The sequence below is a fragment of the Lynx canadensis genome, chromosome C2 (genome assembly GCF_007474595.2).
Source record: "Lynx canadensis isolate LIC74 chromosome C2, mLynCan4.pri.v2, whole genome shotgun sequence".
In the NCBI taxonomy this organism is placed as follows: domain Eukaryota; kingdom Metazoa; phylum Chordata; class Mammalia; order Carnivora; family Felidae; genus Lynx; species Lynx canadensis.
The window spans coordinates 88436298-88457153 of record NC_044311.2 but is presented as its reverse complement, the minus strand read 5'-3'; the positions used below and the strand labels follow the sequence as shown (position 1 = coordinate 88457153).

Genomic DNA, 20856 nt, shown 5'->3' with positions numbered 1-20856 from the left:
TTTCCTTATGCTGCATCTTAGGTCATTACCTCATAACGTAAGGTTGCTGAAGCCTGTATCCCTGCATTTGGAAAGTCTCTGAAGGCCTTGCTATTGCTAATGCTAGTCTGTAAGCGACACGATTAAATTGCTGACTTGGAAACAAAGGCAAGTGGCTGGGGCCAGCGAGAAGCAGAGGTGGCAGGGCTGGCTGTCCTTGAGGCTGTGGGAAACGCCAGAGACTCCACACGCCGGTGCCACCACTCCCGTGCGCTCCACTTCTGCCCACTTTGCCTTCCCTCCTGCCAGCTACACAGCGCCCCAGCACATGGATTTTAGCAGAGGTCACCTTCCCACATGCCGCGGGACTCAATGCCCCAGTTTCCAAGAAGGGCCAGGAACACATGGCATGAAACCAGGTAAGAGGGAACTAGGAAGCATCATCTCTTTGTATCACAGGGGCAGACGGACATGTGCTGAAAAGCGCTGCAAGGCCGTCGTGCCTCAGGACTGCTGGCCGGCACACGGGGTCAGCCTCCCCTTCAAAGCCCACTGCAGGGCTTGCGTGGGGAGCAGAGGGGGTGCACTTTCAAAGCCAGTGTGTGTAAACCTAAGTCAGAGGGTCTGAAGCTCAGGACGACAGCACTGCCCCGAATGTATTTTTATCCTCTCCTGATGGAACGAGCCCTCTACTGGGAAGTCCTGATAGAAATAAATGACAAGGTCACCTTTCCCCAGTATGTGACTTTCACTCAGATTCCAGTACATCTGTCACCAGTGGGTGTTGGCCAAGCAGGAAAACTGTGTCATACACATTCTAATGTGGTACAACGCTTAAAGCCACACCATGGCCTTTATATTGCTAGTTTTCCTGATGATTACAAATTCTAGCAGTCGTTTGTAAGTCAGGGACACAGTGCTCTGGACTTGAATTAATTTTACTTTAAAGTAGTATTCTTGCCATGCATTTACTGAGCATTTTAGTTCAAACTGAATGGATTTAAGTCTCACCTACAAGGCTAGCAGGATTAGGTTTCTGCCCTCACACCCTTCATGAAACCTTTAAAACTGGAACTCATTAATTCAGCCACATCCTGGGTAAAAAACAAGGGCAAATGCTGATGGCTTTCAAAGTACCTCCATATACATTGCTTTCTTCAATCCCCAGAATATCCAATGAAGCATCAGCATACCCATTTTGCAGAAGAGGAAACCAAGGCGCAGCAAAGCAAAGTGTCTTGCTCAAGATGATACATGATCCATGAGGCAGAGTCGGGCTCTGATTCTCTTGAGCCTCAGCAGTACTTTGTCTACTAGGCCACAGCTGCCTCTAAAGAGACAGGCCCGACTCCATGCCTGTGTTTCCATTTTCAAAGATTAGCAGACAATAGAATAAAGCTTTGGGAATTAAAACAACAATTTTCCTAACTTCCTCTAAAAAAAAAAAAAAAGGCACTGCAATAGGCATTCCATTCTCTCTTCTTTTCCTTTGAATTTGATTGGCCAGACCCGTTTGCGCAGGTCAGAGATAATGCTATTATTCTAAGGAGATAACGCATTCAATCCTGCTGTGAGCAAAATAACAAGAACTAGTTACCCCTAGTTTAGGACAGTCACACCTAGAGCAGAGAAAAACATCTTCCCTGTCCCTGCACGGGCCACAGAACCCTCGGGAACTTGCTGGTACCTCGGCAGGAGTGATCCATCTTGTTGAATTGGAAGTAGCCTGACTTGCACTGGCACAGGGCGACACCGTCCAGGTCAGTGCAGATGGAGGTCTCCTTGTCACATTCCGGAGTCTTCCGCTTGCACAAGCTGCCCGCTAAGATGAAAAAACAAGACAGTGAAACAAAACAAGACCTCCTCCACTGCAAACCTCAAGATACATCAACTTTCTATTTAAAGAGGCTCTGAGAACAGTTTCTGAAAAGTGCCTGGTACAAGTCTCCTTTCAGGGGCCCGCTTTTAGCTGCCTTGGCCACTCCTTCCCTGTGTCAGCCCCAAGCCTCTGTACTCCAGGTCACACCGCATGCCATGGGACAGAGGACCCAGACAGAAGAAACAGGGTGCTGTCTCCGACCCCGGCAGCCACCGTAAATACGGCCCTCGGTGCCATGGTGTCTTCCGTGCCTGCGTCCTAACAGACTGTGGGGGAGAGCCAGCACTGAGCCAGGAAACATGATCGTGTCCTTCTTAGGAAGCCGTGAGGCTCAGACCTGTCTCAGCGGAGGCACAGCTCTGGGTCTGCTCTGTGTCTACATGACCTAACGGGAGGCTGTGCACTCCTCTGGCAGGACAGCTTGCTGCCCACAGACCTATTCCAAGGGTCGGTGTGGAAGACAATCTGCTGCCCCGGCACTGTGGTGTCATTATGTTTCCTGTGTCCCCACTACACTGGCCATTTCTTGGGGCTTACTCATCTCCGGGGCTTCAGCACCTTGCACAGGGATGGTCACACACAGTGCTCAATACATGCATGCTGAAGTGCTTCAGGTCACCAGTCACCAGGCCGTCACCACGGGAGACAGAGCTGGGGAGAGGAATGTGCCTTTCTGGCTTGCTACCTCCTTCCCTTTAGGGCCTTATTTTCTACATGTGTATCTACTTGGCTTGTCCAGCTCTGGGCATGTGGGTCATGCTCATTTCATGGATGACAAAGAAGTATCTCCTTGTTGTCAAAAAGCACTCACTGTTGGGCATGTGGCCCTCTCTGAGGCTGCACACAGTAGACCCTCTCTGTATACACGAGACACATAATGAGGGCACGTTCACTAAGACACGCCTGACGAAAAGGCACATGTAAATGGGGGCACACAGAACAAAAACGCACAACTAACTGGATAGTGGACAGTAACTTCTTCACAGCCAGGTATAGAGCAAGGCAGAACTGACATCTGCTCTTGCTGCAGGGAGGTAAGAGCAAGTTCACGACCGGGAGAGCTGCCGAAGGGTGATGTGTACACCGTGCAGTGAGGCCTGGTCTCCCCTTTCCCATCTTAAGGAAGACACCAACCTATTCAGAAACCAAGTACTGGTTCTTACCATGGCAAAACTGCCCCGACCATGGTGATGTGAGCTGACACCCACACAGGGTCCCCACAGCCGCCTCCTTTTCTGAGTCCCGAGAGCTTGGGACCTAGGGGACAGCCTGGTCACAGGGAGGCGAGCTTAGGACACAGCCTTTAGTTTTCAACACTGCATTTCCTGTCTTTATCATTGGAAGCTGGTGTGCTAAATCAAAACTCAGCTTGTGTGTGCGATAGAATTTCCTTTGTTTATTGTGAAAGTTGGTATTTAAAAGAGAAAAATAAAAAATGGAAAATCTCACCAGACAAACTATAAAGCTGGCATCAGAGAGGTACCAAACGCCCACAATTCGTCATCTAAACTTTTGGAAAGCTTTGCCAGTCCTCGCTTTAATATAAAGGAATACTTCCGGGGTAAAAGGCTGGCGCTAGCCTTGTCCAGTAGCCAGACTGAGTTGCCTGGCCTGATTAGATATTTTCTGGAAGTCAATGTCACATTTTCCTTCCATCCTGCCCATTAATCCAGGCTGCTGACAAATACTACTCGCCCTGCTGAAGCAACCCTTCCCTACAACGAAGCGAAGAAGCCAGGCCTTACCTCTGCAACAGTGGAGTTGCTATCCTAAAAATCCTTAAAGAACATTCTGCCATAAATCCATCAAATGCAACCACATATAATCCCATTTTCATTTTAAGCCTGGCGATGTGATTTTTCTACATCCACAATTCCCATGGTCTTTCCTGGGCATAACATCCGCCTGACAGACAATGAGAACTTATGTAAATCTAAGGCTGAGACACTCCTTGGGGGATTTCCAAAGACTCTAAACCTCTGGAGGCATTAGAGCTGCAGCTCTTTGGAAGTTGAGGAAGTGGACATTTTGCAAACTGCAGGGTGAAAACCTGCCTTTGCAAGGGCAGCGTCCAGAGTAGCCCAGCATACCCATGTGTTGGAAACACCCAAATATCAGAACCTGACAGCTCCTGCCTGTCAAGGCTACCTCTCCAGCACTCAGAAAGGGAGCAAAGAGACAGAGTTGGGTATGTTGGCAAAGCCAGGAGAAGAACTGGGAGGAAAACCAGAGAAGTGAGCCTGTTTTCAGCCAAAAGGCATGGCTGTCTTTGTTTTCGAGGGCTCTGGAAGGAGAGGTACAGAATGGGGACCAGAAGCACATGTAGGGGCAAGAGGCCATGTGAGAAATCCTCTCAGTTTTGCTGTGACCCTAACGCTGCTCTAAGAAAATAAATAAATAAAATCTAAAAAAAAAAAAAACAAAGAATGGGACCTCAGCAAGGAAGCTAGGAAGCTAGGGGCTTTCCCATAGGCCACATCCAAATAAGAGAAAAAAATGGGGTCAGAGTAGGCAGGCCTGCCATGAGCAGGATCTTACAAATCCAAGTATGTGGCCACTTGATTTGCAAGACATGAAACACATTTGCTGGGGACATAAAACTAACCTGGTACTATGCTGACCATATAGGATGAACTTTTTTTTTTTAACGTTTTTATTTATTTTGGGGGGAGAGAGGGAGAGAGAGAGAGCACACACACACAAGCGGGGGAGGGGCAGAGAGAGAGAGGGAGACACAGAATCCAAAGCAGGCTCCAGGCTCCAGGCTCTGAGCTGTCAGCACAGAGCCTAACGCGGGGCTCGAACTCATGAACCATGAGATCATGACCTGAGCTGAAGTCGGACGCTTAACTGACTGAGCTACCCAGGGGGCCCCTAGGACGCACTCTTTAAGTGTTTAGTGAATGAAAAGGTCCCCTTCCTGCTAACTAGAGATGAAAAATTGGGACCCTTGAATCACTGGCAAGAGAAACAAAGAAGAGCTCTTGCCTCAAAGTTTAGAGCACAGTATAATGGGGCGTAAACTTTTTAGTTAATTCCCCAATGATGCTAAATGACAGCAACTTCAATTCCAGAAAGTTCAGCTCCTTTCTTCCCCCATATGAATAACTAGCCTTGAAAGGAGCTAAAGCTACAGCATTCACAAGGTTATGCTCGCAGCTCCCCAGCTCTGCCATGCACAGGCCTGTGAGAAGAGCCCTGTGGATCAGCGCTCAGAAAGCCCTGAGCCCCTGGGAATGCCCTGGATCTTCCAGCAGATACAGCCCCAAACCTGCTCCCTACAACTTACATCCAGCGTCTGGACACCAGATGGAGAGGCTCAAAGAGTCTGCATCCTTTGCTAGTCCTAACTGTCTAGCACAGGGAGCTAACCAGAGCTCACTCTGATCACTTACGAGACAGCAGCAGGAATAAGCCTCCTTTGTGAGGAAGCAATTTTAATTCTAGCAAAGTTTTCCCAATCCAGAGGCAAAACTTCCTCTCCAAGATCCAAGTCTGCCTTCTGAACTCGTTGTCTATAATCCCTCTCTGTATCTACTTCACAGATGTACTGCAGAAGTTTTGACGAAGCAGATAAAGCGAGAACAAGAAAAGGGAAACCAGCGAGTAGTCTGGCCTACATCGTTCCGGTCTTGTTTCTGTGCATTGGTGATTTGCAAACACAAGAACAAGATGGGTAATACTGCCCATGCTTTTTTTTTTTTTTACTTAGTGGACTATCACGATGAAGGTTTGGGGTATTGATAAGCATGTATATTCTGTGCAGGAATTTCTGTTTCCCTCAGAGAGAGGTGGAACTTTTTAAGGTAAAGAGGAATGATTTCATCGCATCAGCTCCTGTATCCCATCATCTCTTATACACCAGTGAAGAAGAGGAGACAAGAAAGAGGCAACATGCCAAGAACCCCGTGACTTCAAGGCTATGTGTGTGTGCACGCACACATGTACAAAGATACAGACACACAAAGGCCTTTCGCTTAACACCCATTTCTTTTTTTAAGTTTTTATTTATTTTTGAGAGAGAGAGAGAAAGTGCGAGCAGGGAAGGGGCAGAGGAAGACAGAGTGAGAACCCCAAGCAGGCTCCACACTGTCAGCGGGGAGCCTGATGCGGGGCTCAAACCCATGAACTGTGAGATCATGACCTGCACCAAAGTCAGACCCTTAGCAAACTGAGCCACCCAGGAGCCCCAGCACCCATTTCAAAGATAGACTGGCTCTGTGATGAACTTTTTGAATCTGAGCCCCGAGTGCCTTACATATCTATCCTAGGTCTGTGCCTAACTATATAGGCGGGGTTCTCCCAGAGGGCCATTCTCTTACCTCTGAAGATCCGCCTCTGAGATCCCAAGAGCTGGCAGACCTCAGCAGAGGACCTACAGGAGTTGACACATTTCTGCATCCCATCAGCCAAGTCAAACAGTGTCACATTGGAGGCCAAGGAGAACGTGGTTTGCAGGGACATGACCACTGCACTGGACTCCCTGTAGACAAAGTGTGTAGGGTTTTAACTGTCCTAAAATGACATGTGGGCCCAGGGCTTTTGGAAAATGAATCCATCTCCGTTCTCCAGGAAGGGAATGGGAGAGCATGGAGGCCCAGTGACTTTGGCCCCCCCCTGGTCACTCTGTGGCTTAGTCAAAACAGAGCCCAGTTTAGTTGCTGTCACCTATGTTAGAATAGCCTCCCCTTTATGAAAACTGGTTCACAAGTGAGAGTAATTCTGTTACTTACCTAGAAGCATGAACTGTGGATCGGGTATAACCAGGAAACATTGAAAAACACACATTTAACTGAAAGGAAGAACAGGTTGGTCGTTAACTGTGAGATAGATAAAAGCCCTAGACCTAGAACCAATTTCCTATTTTCAGGATAAAATAGGCATTTTCTAGCTATCAAGTTATCAGCAGGCAGCTTTACAGAGGAGTGGTGTCCTTTTTTTATTCCCTTCTTAAATGCCTCTCTGCTCTTGTTCTGTTGTTCCCTGAGTACAAAGGGAAAGAGGCAGATAGTAAATCAGTGGGGAAAATCTTGGCAGGAAATGATGTTCAGAACAGCACCCTTGGATGCAAAACATCTTCAAAGGAACAGATCTCTTCTAAGACCCAGGGTTTCAAAAAACTCAGAGGCAACTGTTTATTTGGACTTTGCAGAGTGAACGAGGCTCACTGAAAAGACTTCAGCTACCCCCGGTCTGGCAGGCCCGACACAAACCCCTCATAATCTGCAGTGAGTTGACCTAACTCAAAGATAGGTCCTCTTCAAAAAGGCTCTCCATGGGAAATTACATTACATGGGTCAAGAGCCCCTTTGTCGAGAGCAAATTAAGAGTGACTCTCCCTGTGTTTGCCTTGTGCCCTCAGAGAGAGCAGAAAATCCCTCTAGGGCATCAAGTTCCATGCCTGTTTTTCTGCTCCCCCAACAGTGGAGGCTGGAGATTCCTTCTATGCTGCAGAAGGTTGTAATACCTTGACCTATGCAGACACGCCTGTCTTCAAAGCCTGTGTGTCAGACACATTTATTGTTCATAAGATGGAATAAAACATAGGATGTTATCAAACCTTTGGCTTTGTATGACATTGCTTTCTATTCTAATAGGCAATGATTTATTAGTAGTATAATTACTTAAACGTTTTTCCCCAGGTGAAAACAGAAAAGGCCCATTTCAGAACAGAATGGTATCTTGGGAAAGGCCACTTGAAGTGGCTTCTCTAGTCTAGTCTAGTCTATGGGAGTGGGGATGTCACATCACTAGTAAATTATACACTCATACCTGGTGAAAATGAACAAGTTAAGTAAGTCACTGGAGCACCGTATACTGGGAGGGACAGCACCTCTGCACAGGATTCTAAGCTCCTGTACTCCCTTCAAAGGAAATATTGACCTATAGCACACCCAAGAGGCAGCTGTGGTGAAGTGACAAGAACACCAGGTATAGGGCTGGTAGACATAAAATCCTGCTGTATAGTAAAGAATTTAATCTTGCTCAAACAGAGGTCTGGCCCTTGGCTCCCAGAAGCTAATCAATAAGCTTTTGGAATATCCTTTGTCTACCTGGAGGCCCTGGGCCACTCCAAATATCTAACAATGTGATTTATGCAGGGGTTTGGGGTTATATGGTATCAGCCTAACCTCGAGAGGGGCTGGAGACTGAGGTCAGCCATGTGAGCGGTTGAATACGTCCATATATTTGCTCTAGACACCAAGGTTCAAGTGAGCTTAGCAATACTCCATGAATACTGTATACATCATTGCCAAGAGGAGTTAACACAGTGCATGGCTCCATGGGGATAGGACAACTGGATGCATCCAATTTGGAATCCTCCTTGACTCTGCCCTATGTGTCTCTCCCATAGCTGATTGTAACAGGGACCTTTTCACTGTAATAAACCATAACCGTGAGTTTAAGAGCTTTCACTGAGATCTGAAGTCCTTACAGTGACTATCAAATCTGAGGGTGGTCTTGGGGATCCCCAAACTTGCAAATGGTGTCAGAAGTGAGGCTGGTCTAGTGGGCTGTTCCTTAACTTTGCATCTGCTCTGTGTGAACTCAGGCAATGTCATTAACTTTCAGGGCCTCCCCAAATTCTAGCTGTAAATGTGTTGGCAATACCTCTTACAGGAGTGAGGCATCTGGCAAAGTGCCTGTCATAGACTAGATGCTCAATAGGTACAGAGACAGAATTGGAATCTAAATGTTACGTAAATAAAATCTACAGTCCTATAAAATCCTATAGGTTTTGGCTAATATACTCTTACCTATAAAAAACAAGTAAAACTGAAATCAGAAATCAATTAATCTCTAAAACTTATATTAATGGCAATTTTCAATGTTCTGAACACCAAATCTTAGACTCAGGTAGCAGTTGAGAGGTAAAATTTACTATTTGAGCTTCTTTTTTTTTTTAAAGAAAGAGCAAGAGCGCAAGTGGGGAAAGGGCACAGAGAATGGAGGTTAGAGGATCCGAAGCAGGCTCTATGCTGACAGCACAGAGCCTGATGTGGGGCTTGAACTCATGAACTGTGAGATCATGCCCTGAGCCAAAGTTGGATGCTTAACTGGCTGAGCCACCCAGGTGCCCCTGAGCTTCATTTTTATCTCGTTTTCCTTCTTTTTAATTTTTCCTTACTTTTTCCACCTGACAAAAAGTAGGCAAAGAGGGAAAGAAGAGGAATCAAAGGCCTCTCGATAATCTTTAAAAAAATTTTTTAATGTTTATTTATTTTTGAGAGAGAGACAGAGTGCGAGCAGGGGAGGGTCAGAGAGAGAGGGAGACACAGAATCCAAAGCAGACTCCAGGTTCCAAGCTATCAGCACAGAGCCCAACGCAGGGCTCAAAGTCATGAACCATGAGATCATGACCTGAGCCGCAAGTCTGATGCTTAACCAACTGAACACTGAGGCTCCCCAAAGGCCCCTAGATAATCTGTGCAGTGAGTTCTCAACCCTGGAAAATCAGGATTAACTGTTATGTCTTTGGCATTCTCCTGAGGAAAAAGAGCATCATTCTCCCCAAGTTTGGAAACACAGAGCGAAAGTCACACAGCATGTCAGCTGCAGATGGGAGAGTAGGATTTTCTGGATCTTTCCTCTTTGCCAATAGTTCTTATTGGTGCATACCATCTAACTGTCTGTGCCTATGAATCTGCACAGGGAAAAGAAACACCAAGGCACTGATAAAGGCTGCATGTGAGAGCACACCGAAGAAGTGCTTCTCCTGGGTGTCACTGGATCTCAGCACCTCCTTTCAACTTCCAAGAGGCTTTTAATTTTACCATGAAGTTTACCTCCCAAATGTAATGGAAATGAACAATAGCCCAGGAAATATAGCTGGTCCTCACGAGGTTCCCAGTTCTGAATGAAATTTGTTCTAGAAAACAAAGGACTCAAAGAAAGATGCTTTTCAGGAAACTTACTGTTCTGGTGATCTCATTTTCAACTTCACGTAGGTCTGAGTGTTTCTCCATGGTGGTATTGAGAAATGTTTTCTTTAATTTAAACTCTGTCACGAAGGTCCTAACTGAAAATGAGAACATAACCCGTGAGACCACGCAACTGGCCGACCGATACATAGCCGTGTGTTTGTAAATCTCTAGCATATCACTCTTAACTCCACCTCGCAGGACAACCGTGGTGCCTGTCCTTCTTGAGGATAGAGAACACCTCTCCCTCTTCTAGCTCCTCTCTAGGAAGGTGGGCTTCCACTGAGCACAAGGCTCAGACTCAGTAAACCTTTGGGTCAAAAACTCCTTTTGCACGTGTGTGTGGGCTGCTGTGAGGAGCCATCCTGCCACCTTGCCAGTCGCCTCCTACACAGTAGATGCTCAGTGAAGCTGGGACAAGGAGGAAAGACCAGCTAGCCCAAATGACATAATCCCAGGAGGAGGGGGAGGGGATGTGGGGTCAAGCACAAAACACGTTCGTCAGGCCTGAGAAAGCTTTCGATAGAGGAACGCTGTTGTTCTCTAGCCTACACTGCAAAGCCCTCAGCTTCAAGGGCAGGCTTTGGTTTCCTCTTCTCATCAGAGTTACCCCACCAGCCGCCATCCCTCTCGCATAGAGGAAATGCCCATTTTGTCGCTGATGAAAGAGACTTCCAGAAATCGGACAACGGATTCAGGACGACAGAGAGGCTGTGGAGGAAGGTGCCAAACATCTGTAGTGGGCCCAAGCTGCGGGAACCGCCAGGCCCCATGGTCACAAGCCAGGCAATGCAAACGACCCATATTCAAGATATTGTTTGAGTTCAGACCTGAAAGAAAGCAGCCCCGTTTTCAAGGCCCATTTCACTCATAAAATAAAATCGTACTCATCACTTTGTGCTGACTGGGCCTGAGGAGAATGGGACTTACAAATGGGCAGGCAACCAAAAATTAGCATAGCATGCTTTCTATCTGCCTCTTATCTTCCTTTATATTAAATTCTTATCTTTCCCTCTGGACAGGGAGGGAAAAAAAAGACTCAAAACCCAGGAACCCACGAAGCTGCTCTTTCACAGAAAGCTTGCCTGCTGAATTAAGAAAAAGGCCCACAAATGAGCCAGGGAACACATTTAACATCTTATACTTACTGTCTAAAGCCCTTAATCCTTATTTAACATCTTTTTGCTTGTTCTACAGTTCACTGAAGCCAGCTGCTTAGGACTCTTTCTGAGCAGCAGGGAGCTCTTTGAAAACATTCTTGGCCAAATGAAAGCATTTCAGCATGCTCTAATTTGCATGTTCCTCTGATGTTTATGAACAATGAAGCTAAATGACTTGAAAAGGGAAAGATGATTGTTAACACAAAAGAACGGCTCTCCTCCTGATCTGAGGTGCCTGTGGGACACTGCACACAGGCTTCCACAACTCCCACCCCACTCCTTCATCTTCCTTTCTCACCCAACCAGGCTGATACCCAGACTCTCTGGACGGAAATATACATATTGTAACTGTTACGTACACAGATCTCTTCCGAATCATGACAGTAAATGTGGTCTCTGCTTTAAGAGCAGCTCTGAAGACGGCATCACGCCGCGTCCTGCAGCCCCTGCACGCTGCCCAGCACACTGACGTCTTCATGCCTGCCTTTCATCATCTGGCTTTAAGGCAATTTTTTACTTCACATGCAACTAACTGCTGACTTATATGCGTTATATAAATGGTTTTTTTCATTATTTATTTATTTTTATTTACTAAGTTTTTAATTTCGATTCCAGTATAGTTAACATAGTGATATATTCATTCCAGATGTCCACTATACACTTCCATGCATCACCATGTGCTCATCCTGACAAGTGCCCTCCTTAACCCCCATCGCCTATTTTACCCATCCCCTGCCCGCCTCCCTCTGGTAACCATCAGTTTGTTCTCTATAGTTAAGGGTCTGTGTTTTGGTTTTCCTCTCTCTTTTTATAGAAATGAATTTTTAAAAGATCCATAAGTATTACTTTGTATTCAGAGTACTTAGTGTTTTCATTGCTGTCAATTCTGGTCCAAGAGGTTGGGGGCTAGTGTTAAATGATACCTCCCATCTGGAGAACTCCCCCATTTTCAAAGCTTGCTCAGATACTTCATTTTATTTGCTCTTCACAATAACCTTGAGTGGGAAGCAGAGCAGGTGGTAATCTGATTTTACAGATGAGAAAATGGAGGCTCAGGGGTCATGGGCTGTAGGTGGTAGCTCCAGAGCTGGAAGCCAGGCAGCTGAGCTCCTGGCAAGCGCATTTTCCACACTGCTTCAAAACAAAATCATTCCATCTTCTGCATCCTTAAACCAAAGACTCCTGGCCTATTTCTTCCAGGGGGTAGCTAAATGGAATCGGTTACCCCCAAAACAAATAAACTATTAGAGTAAGAGGAACTCTTGATTTCGAGTGATGTCTATATGCCTAGATTTTTTTGTCCTTTAAATAATGCTTTGACTTGGTCCTTGTATTTTAAACAATTTCCAAAATCCTACCATTATTTTAGTAGGGTATCAACTGTTTGAAATACATTTCTAGGCCCAAGATGGAGCTGCTCCTGCCCAAGGTGCCATGTCAGCCAACCGAACTTTCGAGTTCTGTAAATGCCCCCCCCCCCCCCCCCCGTGACTAAAATTGCAGCATATTCAGTCGGTCAGTTCCCCAACGCCAAGTCAACTATTGGCTCTATACTTACTCCCTTGTCCTTGACCTTTCTAAATAAGGGCAGATATGCAAGCCTAGCCGATCATGCCCTGTTTCAGAAGTGATGCCGCTTCTAATACTGTATAAAACTCCTGCTTGCCCAAAACCCCTCAGGGAGAGAGCTCCACTGTTTGTGAGGCTCCGTAATCCCCCAGTCCACGACTGTTCCCCTTTAAAGAAAGGACATCAAACTCATTACCTAGCCCTTCTAGTTTTGTCATTTGACACAATCTTTTTAAAAAATCTGATGATTCCCCTCAGCCTGTTAATTCACGCAAATATCACTTTTCAGAGGTCACAGACATTCATTCTCTCAAAAAAATATTTACTGAGCACTTTTTGTGTGTTAAGTATCACACCGGTCAATCAAAGGTGAGTCACTTTACCTACCAGTTTCCTTATCCAGACTAGATAACTCTATGCCCTTCACTTCTAATTTCTTCAACAAGTTCCATGTTGAACTGAACACTCTAACGCAAGGTTATACCCTGTGTGGAAGAAAGCTTTTATGATGAACACATTATTATGTGATGGGAGCTGTGGGCTGAAATGTGGCCTCTCATCAAACAAGCGTAGATACTTGGCCACTTAGCACCTGGTCAGGACCTTGGTTTTCACATGGGTTGTTTGCTTTTTAACATGTAAGCTGGAGATCATATTTAAAATCAACCAGCTTCAGAACTATCAAATTAGGGAATGAAGTAGGACAATCTGTATGGTACAATTATGGCAGCTTTGGAAAAATGTATCTGCCTATGAACAGGACCATGAAGATCATTTTTTAAAAATGAAAAGGATGTGTGAATGTGGTAGGATAATCAGGGTTTTATTCTCTCTTTTTTCTCCTTAAAAATATATTTTTTATTATGTAGTTAGAATATCCTTTTGATACATATTTTTCCTAACTGTAGGGTGAACGGTTAAGCAAATAGTGTTATGCACAAATAATGGCCTATCCATGTACTCATTGGGAAGTTTGTAAAATATTTTTAATAACATGGAAAAATGTTTAAGATATAAAGTTTGTACAAATACTACATGGTTGCAATTGTATACAAATATAATGCAGAGTAAAAAAAAGATTGCAAATAAGGTGCTGTATCTCTGAGTGGTTGAAAAATAGGTAGCATCTTTACTTCTTTCTATATTCCTTAAGTTTATACCTTGGAAAGATCCTGATTGTTTAGGGAGGAAAACAATAAATGTTATTTTTAAAAATATTTTGTGGTACAGAAAAAAATTCCAAGATAGATTAATTCTCTTACCCAGATTGCATATTCCTTTTTCCAACTGGTACCCAACTGGGCATTTGCAGGTATAGGATCCCTGAGTATTGTTGCACATGGCCAGGGGTGGGCAGGGGTTCAAGAGGCATTCATTCACATCTACAGAGGAGAGAAAACGGAGCCACACTGAACCTGCGGCAGACAGCAGAATCATTATCCAGTGCAGTGAGCACTTCCGAAGGGCCAAATGGCACTGGGTGCAGTGGGGCCCCAGAGATGAGTAGGATGTTGCCCTTGTCCTCAAAGGGCTGTCTATCTACAGGGGATGGAGGCCGTCATGTATATGACCAACTAGAAACAAATCAGGCTTTGAAAGTACAGAGAGTAGGAGATCCTGACGGAAGGGAGATTAAGGACTATTTCAGATAACATCTGAACTGGGACTGGAAGGACTTTAACAAGCAGATGGCGGTGGGGTTGCAGCCTGAGGCACCAGCAGCGAAGGCCACAGGCAGGAAAGCATAGGGGTCTTTAGGGAGCTATAGATGATCCAGTGCAGTAGGGGCGGAGGCAGCCCACCAAACGGAGCCGGATCATGGAGACGCGTCAACATTATCGTCTGATGTTATTCTGCAGACAACACATAAGTATGCCAACTCTCAAATAAGTAGGGTTTTTACTTATGAAAAATCTTGCTTTCCTACATTTTGAAGGAAAACAGCATTATTGACTATCTCAAGGACATACTGTAGTACAGACCACTGGAGACTACTTTTCCTCTTACCCATACTGCAGTCATCCCCTTGCCAGGAAGGTGAGCACATGCATCGATACCCACGGCTGCTGGAGTCCACAGAGCATTTCCCATCATGAAGACAAGGGTTAGTGGCACAGCTGTTAACTAAAAACACATTCCAGGAATAAAGCAGTTAATCACATAGGAAATGTAAAAGCAGCTCTAGGTAAATATTTAATTCTCCTGGCTAATATTTGATTTTTGCTTATTTCTGTTTACTTGCCCTGAGAGGTCGCACTACTAAAATAGAACAGGTTCCCGGGAGGTACAGAAGAGACGCTGAGGGACCAGATCCTGGCAGTAGTTTGTGTACGTGCACGTGTGTTAGACAATTGGATCCTTGAATGCAAGAATTGGTTCCAATCCTAATGCTGCTTACAGGTCACTCAGTTCAAGGCTGATGATTATATCGCCTTTGACACTCAGAAAATTCTACTTGAATCTCTGCCAATTTAAAACACACATCGGGGGAGAAGAGGTCCCTGATTAACCATCCTCCCTGCTCCAGGATTCCCCCGTTCCAAAAAAATCTTAAAATATAACTGGGCCTCCACATATGGTGCAGTCATTTGGAAAAACAATCGAAGTTGTGCACTACAGTGCCCTCTCTTTACATAATGTGACTATGAACCCTATCTAATTCATCTAGGCCCTAATAGTGCCCAGGCTTCAGCATCATCTTAGACTCCCGGGGCGGAGACCACAACTCTCTGTTTTGGTATCTATAACTAGCATTGTCATGCTCCAGTTATGTAATAACTGCGTAATAAAGCCTTCTGACACATGCTCAGAGAAGCTGAAACCCACAACATAACTGCATCATTTCCAAGCAGAAAAATTGCTGGAAGAATGAGAAAAGGACGGCAGGAGTCAAGAGTTGTAATGCCAAAAAAATAATCCTGAGAACAAATGAGCTAAACCTAACAATGGTGTTCCTATTTTGCAAGGCTACTTTAAATATACCTAAAACTACCCAAAGAGGCACAGGACCTGCATAACCAAACACCGTACCATGGATACTATCATAAAAAATATATTAACAGGAAGTAACGATGTTACTTATTCTCGCCTACAGTTATCATTGTAATGACTACAATCGGCTTTAAGGGAGATTTGTGAATTAGGTTCCATCTGGTATTGGAATAGATTTGGCTGGAAATGAAGCCCTGTGAGTCCTGAAGCAGGGCTCCCAGCTTCCCTGGAGAAGGATCCACCTTTCATTTCCCAGAGGTGTTCAAATCACTGGCACGAAAGAGACACTGATTCGCCTGACATGGGGGGCTGGTGGCAGGGGTGGTCATGGCCCTCCAGCCCCCAGGCTGACCGTGGCTGATTGGCTGGAACTCAGACACTAACTGAGCTCCCTTGCTCTAGTCACTACAAAGTACTTCTCTTCTTTCCTCCTTCCTTAAGACGTCAAGCTCCAGGGGTGCCTGGGTGGCTCAGTCACTTAAGCATCCGACTTTGGCTCAGGTCATGATTTCACAGTTCATGAGTTTGAGCCCTGCATCAGGCTCTGTGCTGACAACTCAGAGCCTGGAGCCTACTTCAGATTCTGTGTCTCCCTCTCTCTCTGCCCCTCCCCCACTTGTGTGTGTGCGCGCTCTCTCTCTGTCAAAGATAAATAAAGATTTAAAAAATTAATTTAAAAAAATGAAAATAAAAGAAGATGTCAGGCTTATATAAGCCCTTCGCAGTTTTCCTTTTCTGGATCTGGACAAGCCGAATGTACAAATTTGAACACGACATTGAAAGATATACCATTCTAATTCCTTCTGCCTTTCCTTAAACTATGAAGAATCATGTGAATGGTTTTATTTCCCTCATACCAGCCACTTCAACATGAATATAAAGATAACCTCAAGAGTAATGTCAAGAAGCTCAGGTCGCCCTGTCACTATCAGAAAAGGTTAGTTCATCATCCCTTTGCCCGCATTTGTCTACTAGCAACACGTTCTTAGGAAGACCAAGGAGCCCAGCTTCCCTTGAATCAAGAGAAGCCTTCCCGGTGACTGAGAGGCTGGCTGACTGAGAGGCTCAGGGCTCTGACTGGCGGACAGAGCCTACTCATTCCCTGTCTCAGAAAGGCCACCTAAAGCTTCTCGATGCAGTTCTTCCACCGTCCCATCCCACAGCGCTGACCCGCTCTGGCCTCACAAGACTTAAAGGCATGCCTGAAAGGCTCTTGCACTTCTGGGAATTACAAGCCACAGCGGTGCTACCTACTGATGCCATACACGGCCAATGGCATCCTCACCTCTTCCTTTAGGGAGAGTTAGGTAACTCAGAGGTGAGAAAATTAGGTCATCCATGACATTGTGTTATAAGAGGACAACACAGACACGGAACTATTGCAAATCTGCCACACATTCACAGGCATCCCGAGCCTGTGCGGCTCCGCCTTCTACCTGGAGCTGCCGATGACAGGGCTGTCGGTGACGGTGTGCTGCCCCGAGCAGCGAAGGTAGTAGATCTAGGAGTCAGTACTTGGTCTGTGGAAACGCCTATGGTCTGGGGAGAAGGAGATGTTCCGAGGAAGTGTGAAGCCGGGCTGTTCTCTTTCGTCACACCGAGCCCCGTGGTTGGTCCTTTCGCTGACATGGGTACACTGGTCAGGGGCACCAACTGGGTGGTAGCATCTATGTGGGCTTGGCTCCTTTCTGTGGTAACAGCACTTTCTGTTGAGATTCGTGGTACTGGAATTTCAGGGCTGGTTGGCAAGAGCTGCTTTCCAGCCGTAGTCTGTACTGTTGTGGGGTCAGCCATCAGGGCTGCTGTGGTTGACGCAGGGCTGGGGGGATGAGAGGTCTCAAGAATGGTGGTTGTCAAAGCTGGAGACATTCGGGCCATGCTGGTGCTTACGGCTGGAAGCGTTTGCTCAGTGGAGGACTCTGTTAAGGCCGAGGGCATAGGGATCCCTGAGGTAGACCTCATTGTTACAGCTTCGGTGGCCTCTGTGGGCAGAGACTCCAGGCTCGGTGGCTTTGACTCTGTAATGACTTTCTCATGGTATGGGTTACTCTGGTTCTTAGGATTTGCCGTTTGACTGCTGGGGAGCATTGCCACAGACAACGCCATTGTCGCCGTCTGAACTGGAGTCACAGGCAGGACCAGAGTAGAAGGTGAAGGTGCCAGCGTTGTTTGGGAGGTGGACGGCGAGGCAGGGGTAGATGCTGTCAGGGACGCTGGTGAGGAAGACACAGGTGTGGGTGCATGGGGAGTGGACTGCAGTGGAAGAGTAGAGGCCCTGGTTGATGGTAAGATTGAGGAGAATGACTGGTGGGACTGGGATACTGAGGGCAGGGGCAAAGGGGGTCCCGAAGAAGAAGAAGAAGAAGAAGAAGAAGAAGAAGAAGAAGAAGAAGGAGAAGAAGGAGAAGAAGAGGAAGAAGAGTTGCCAATTGATCCAGCATCAGCGTCCAGAAGAACCAACGTGTTTGGCATGTTAATGGTGGATGTGTAGGACGGAAGGTTGGCTGTGTGCAGAGCCAGGGACTCGGTGGAAGGCTGGGCGTACTCCCCTTCATAGGATGACACATTACTTCTTTCAGTCTGAGCCTGAGAAGAGGAAGAATAGTCTGAATGTGAAGAGTTTGAGATCTTAGCAGAAGAGGTCGAACTCTCCCTTATGTCCGGGGTTGAACTGTTGTCTACAATGGACAGCAATGCCCGTTCTCCTTTGGTAAAAGTAGAGGAGACATAGGTGTGGTCTGCGTAGTTGCTGGAAGCCTTCTGTTCAAAGTCCGTGCCACTCACTTGACTGTAGCTAATTCCAGTGACTGTAAATGGAAACACCAAAGTTAGGTCAACTAGACATACGAGAAATATCCCAAACACATACTAAACGCTTTCTTTGGAGAGGTGGTTTTCAACAGCGAGCCCTCTGGATGAGCAGTGTGGGAAGGCAGGAACGGGCAGGGTCTGCACAGAGTATATTTACCCTCCTGGGAGGAGTGTGGGTGGCAGCAATGCAAATGGTAATAAAAGAGAAGTGGGGCCAGGGGCTGAAGAACAGGGAATAGGTCCAAATTCCTTCCACATGCCTTTTTTGATAAAAGCAAACTGGTATCTGAAAAGCTCTTAAGACCCCAACAGAACAATTGTTCTGTCTAAATGGAAAAAGGAAAACCCTCCCCATTTTCCATTCTGTGTAATGATAATGAGATATTTCTTTCCCAGGAGACTGGCCTTGGCCACAACTGGTTGGTCTCCTTTATTCCAAGTATCCTGATGGACAACACCATAAGTGCCTTAGGCAAGTGCGTGTGGGGATAGGTGAGGGGGGGCGGTGAGAGAAACTAGAAAGTTCTCTTCAGACAGAGCTTGTAAGGTACTTTCTGGGTTGACAGCAAACGTAATCGCTGACAGGTGAGCTGAAATAACGTGGGAAGAGACCCTGCTCCTCACCTCCCAGGGCTGGTGAGGCCGCCAGGGAACCGGAGACCAGGTGGGCGTCAGCAGTCACCGTCACGTTCCCATGCTGGGTGGCACTCTCGGTTTCTCTGGGCACCACAGAGTGCCCCACTTCTGCAGAAGTTGTGCTCGTGTTGGTGAGAGACCGCGATGTGCGCTCTGCAGTCCCCGGAAAAGTAGCTGCAGTGTGCGGGTGGGGAGCCTCGGCAGTCCCCTCCTGTGCGGCAGAACTTCCTCCAGGCTCAGGACCCTCCTCGGTGGCTACAAGGAGATTGAAAGGGGATGGCCAGTCAGTACAGGGGTGCAGCAGCACTGTCAGAAGCCTCAGGAATGAGCCTCCCTTCGTGCACTAAGTTAGCCAAAGTGCTTCCCTGTGCTTTCCCTGGTCTTTATGTGAAACTCACAAGTGGGAAAACGAGATGCATTGTCCCCCGCCCCACAGATCACAACCGCAACCTCAAGAGGCACTGCCAACCAGCATATCTGTTCAGGTGACCTGGATTTATGGGAAGGTTTCCCACTTCAGGGAACAGGATCAATATTGTATTTCTGCTCCATGATACATAACAAACAGAGTTTACATCAGGGAAATCAGTGGTGGTGGCAGGGGAGGTGAATGCTCAGCAAAAGGCTAACAACCCCTTTGGGGCTTTATACTTTCTGACAAGTCACAGGAGGGAGACCCCCAGGACTCCGAAGGCTTTTTACTCCCTGGTAGGACCAGTGATACCTGAACTGAATGGGGTTTGCCATTCTTTTAGAGTTTTGGTTTTTCCCCTTAATGCATGGTGGTTGGAGGTAAAGATGGGCTTATTTTCTGTTTTTGTGTTATTTTTTTTTAATGCATTTATTTATTTTCTTGGTGGGGATGGAATGGGGCAGGTGACACATGAAAACATCCTTTTCCTCCTTTCTTGAGTGTATGTTTTATACTATAAGCTCAAAGAATCTAATATTAGATTATCAAATAAACTCTTCTTCTCAGAAATTATGGAAAGGAGGTCTAACTCTTCTTGGCCTAAATACTTCCTAATCTGGATCTATAAGAAAACAAGTTATTTCCCTGGTTCTTATTCCTATTCTCATACCAGACTAGCTCTTTTTTTATCTCAAGTTTATTTATTTATTTAAGTAATCTCTACACACAATGTGGGGCTCGAACTCACGACCTCAAGATTAAGAGTCGCACACTCCTCTGTGCCAGTCAGGTGCCCCCAGACTAGCTCTTGATGGACACACCCCAGTGGAAAACAGAGGTAGAGCTGCATGTTAGGTAAGTTCACCTCATGATACGTTTGCATTAACTGACAGACAGGAATGAGTGTGGGGACAGGGATACACAGTGAGCTGGAGCAGCACGGAGACAGCCAGGAGGCAGGTGAGATGTGACTTGACCAGGCTGAAGGGCCTAAGAAACTCATGGGAAGTCCACCAGGAGAGGCTTGAGGGCCGTGTGTATCTGAGCACAAGTTCCCAGGGCAGAGAGAACAAGGCCTGGGGTGGGAGGATTGTAAGACTCTTAAATGGAATTTAGGCGAACCACCACGTCAGGCTTCCAGGGTTTAGAAAGTGGAGAATCATGACCTGAGATGGAGGGGCTGCATCCAAACCCAGAAAAAGGAACAGACCACGAACTCTGAGGGGCTGGATGGCAGAATCAGTTCACTCTGAGTGATTCAGAGCAAATGAGATAAGGCATTTGGCTAACAGACAGTGAGTTGGTTTCAGAAAGGAGGCTATTCCTTATGTAGCTCTTTATAACTGAACACTGAGACCTGCTCACACTGACGTCACAATTTCCATACAAACCAAGGGCGCACGCATTACGGAGCAAAGGGTCCTAGTACTGAAGAGATGCACGCGGGAAAGGCACCTGAGCTCCTGGTCTGAAGAGGAGAAACGTTGAGCCCCACAA

The 20856-nt window shown here is 46.3% G+C and overlaps 1 protein-coding gene across 3 annotated transcripts in view; it reads right to left on the bottom strand.

Moving 5' to 3' along the window:
- The window catches only part of HEG1 (heart development protein with EGF like domains 1), a 90467-nt gene that overhangs the window by 28631 nt on the left and 40980 nt on the right, over positions 1 to 20856 (bottom strand). For all 3 annotated transcript variants that reach the window (XM_030329037.1, XM_030329038.1, XM_030329039.1), the window contains 8 exons: positions 18936 to 19202; positions 16937 to 18307; positions 14517 to 14633; positions 13772 to 13891; positions 9775 to 9878; positions 6592 to 6650; positions 6181 to 6341; positions 1667 to 1801 (listed from right to left, as the gene is read on the bottom strand). In XM_030329037.1, coding sequence (XP_030184897.1) covers positions 1667 to 1801; positions 6181 to 6341; positions 6592 to 6650; positions 9775 to 9878; positions 13772 to 13891; positions 14517 to 14633; positions 16937 to 18307; positions 18936 to 19202 — 2334 coding nt within the window. The remainder of the gene's footprint in view (positions 1 to 1666; positions 1802 to 6180; positions 6342 to 6591; positions 6651 to 9774; positions 9879 to 13771; positions 13892 to 14516; positions 14634 to 16936; positions 18308 to 18935; positions 19203 to 20856) is intronic.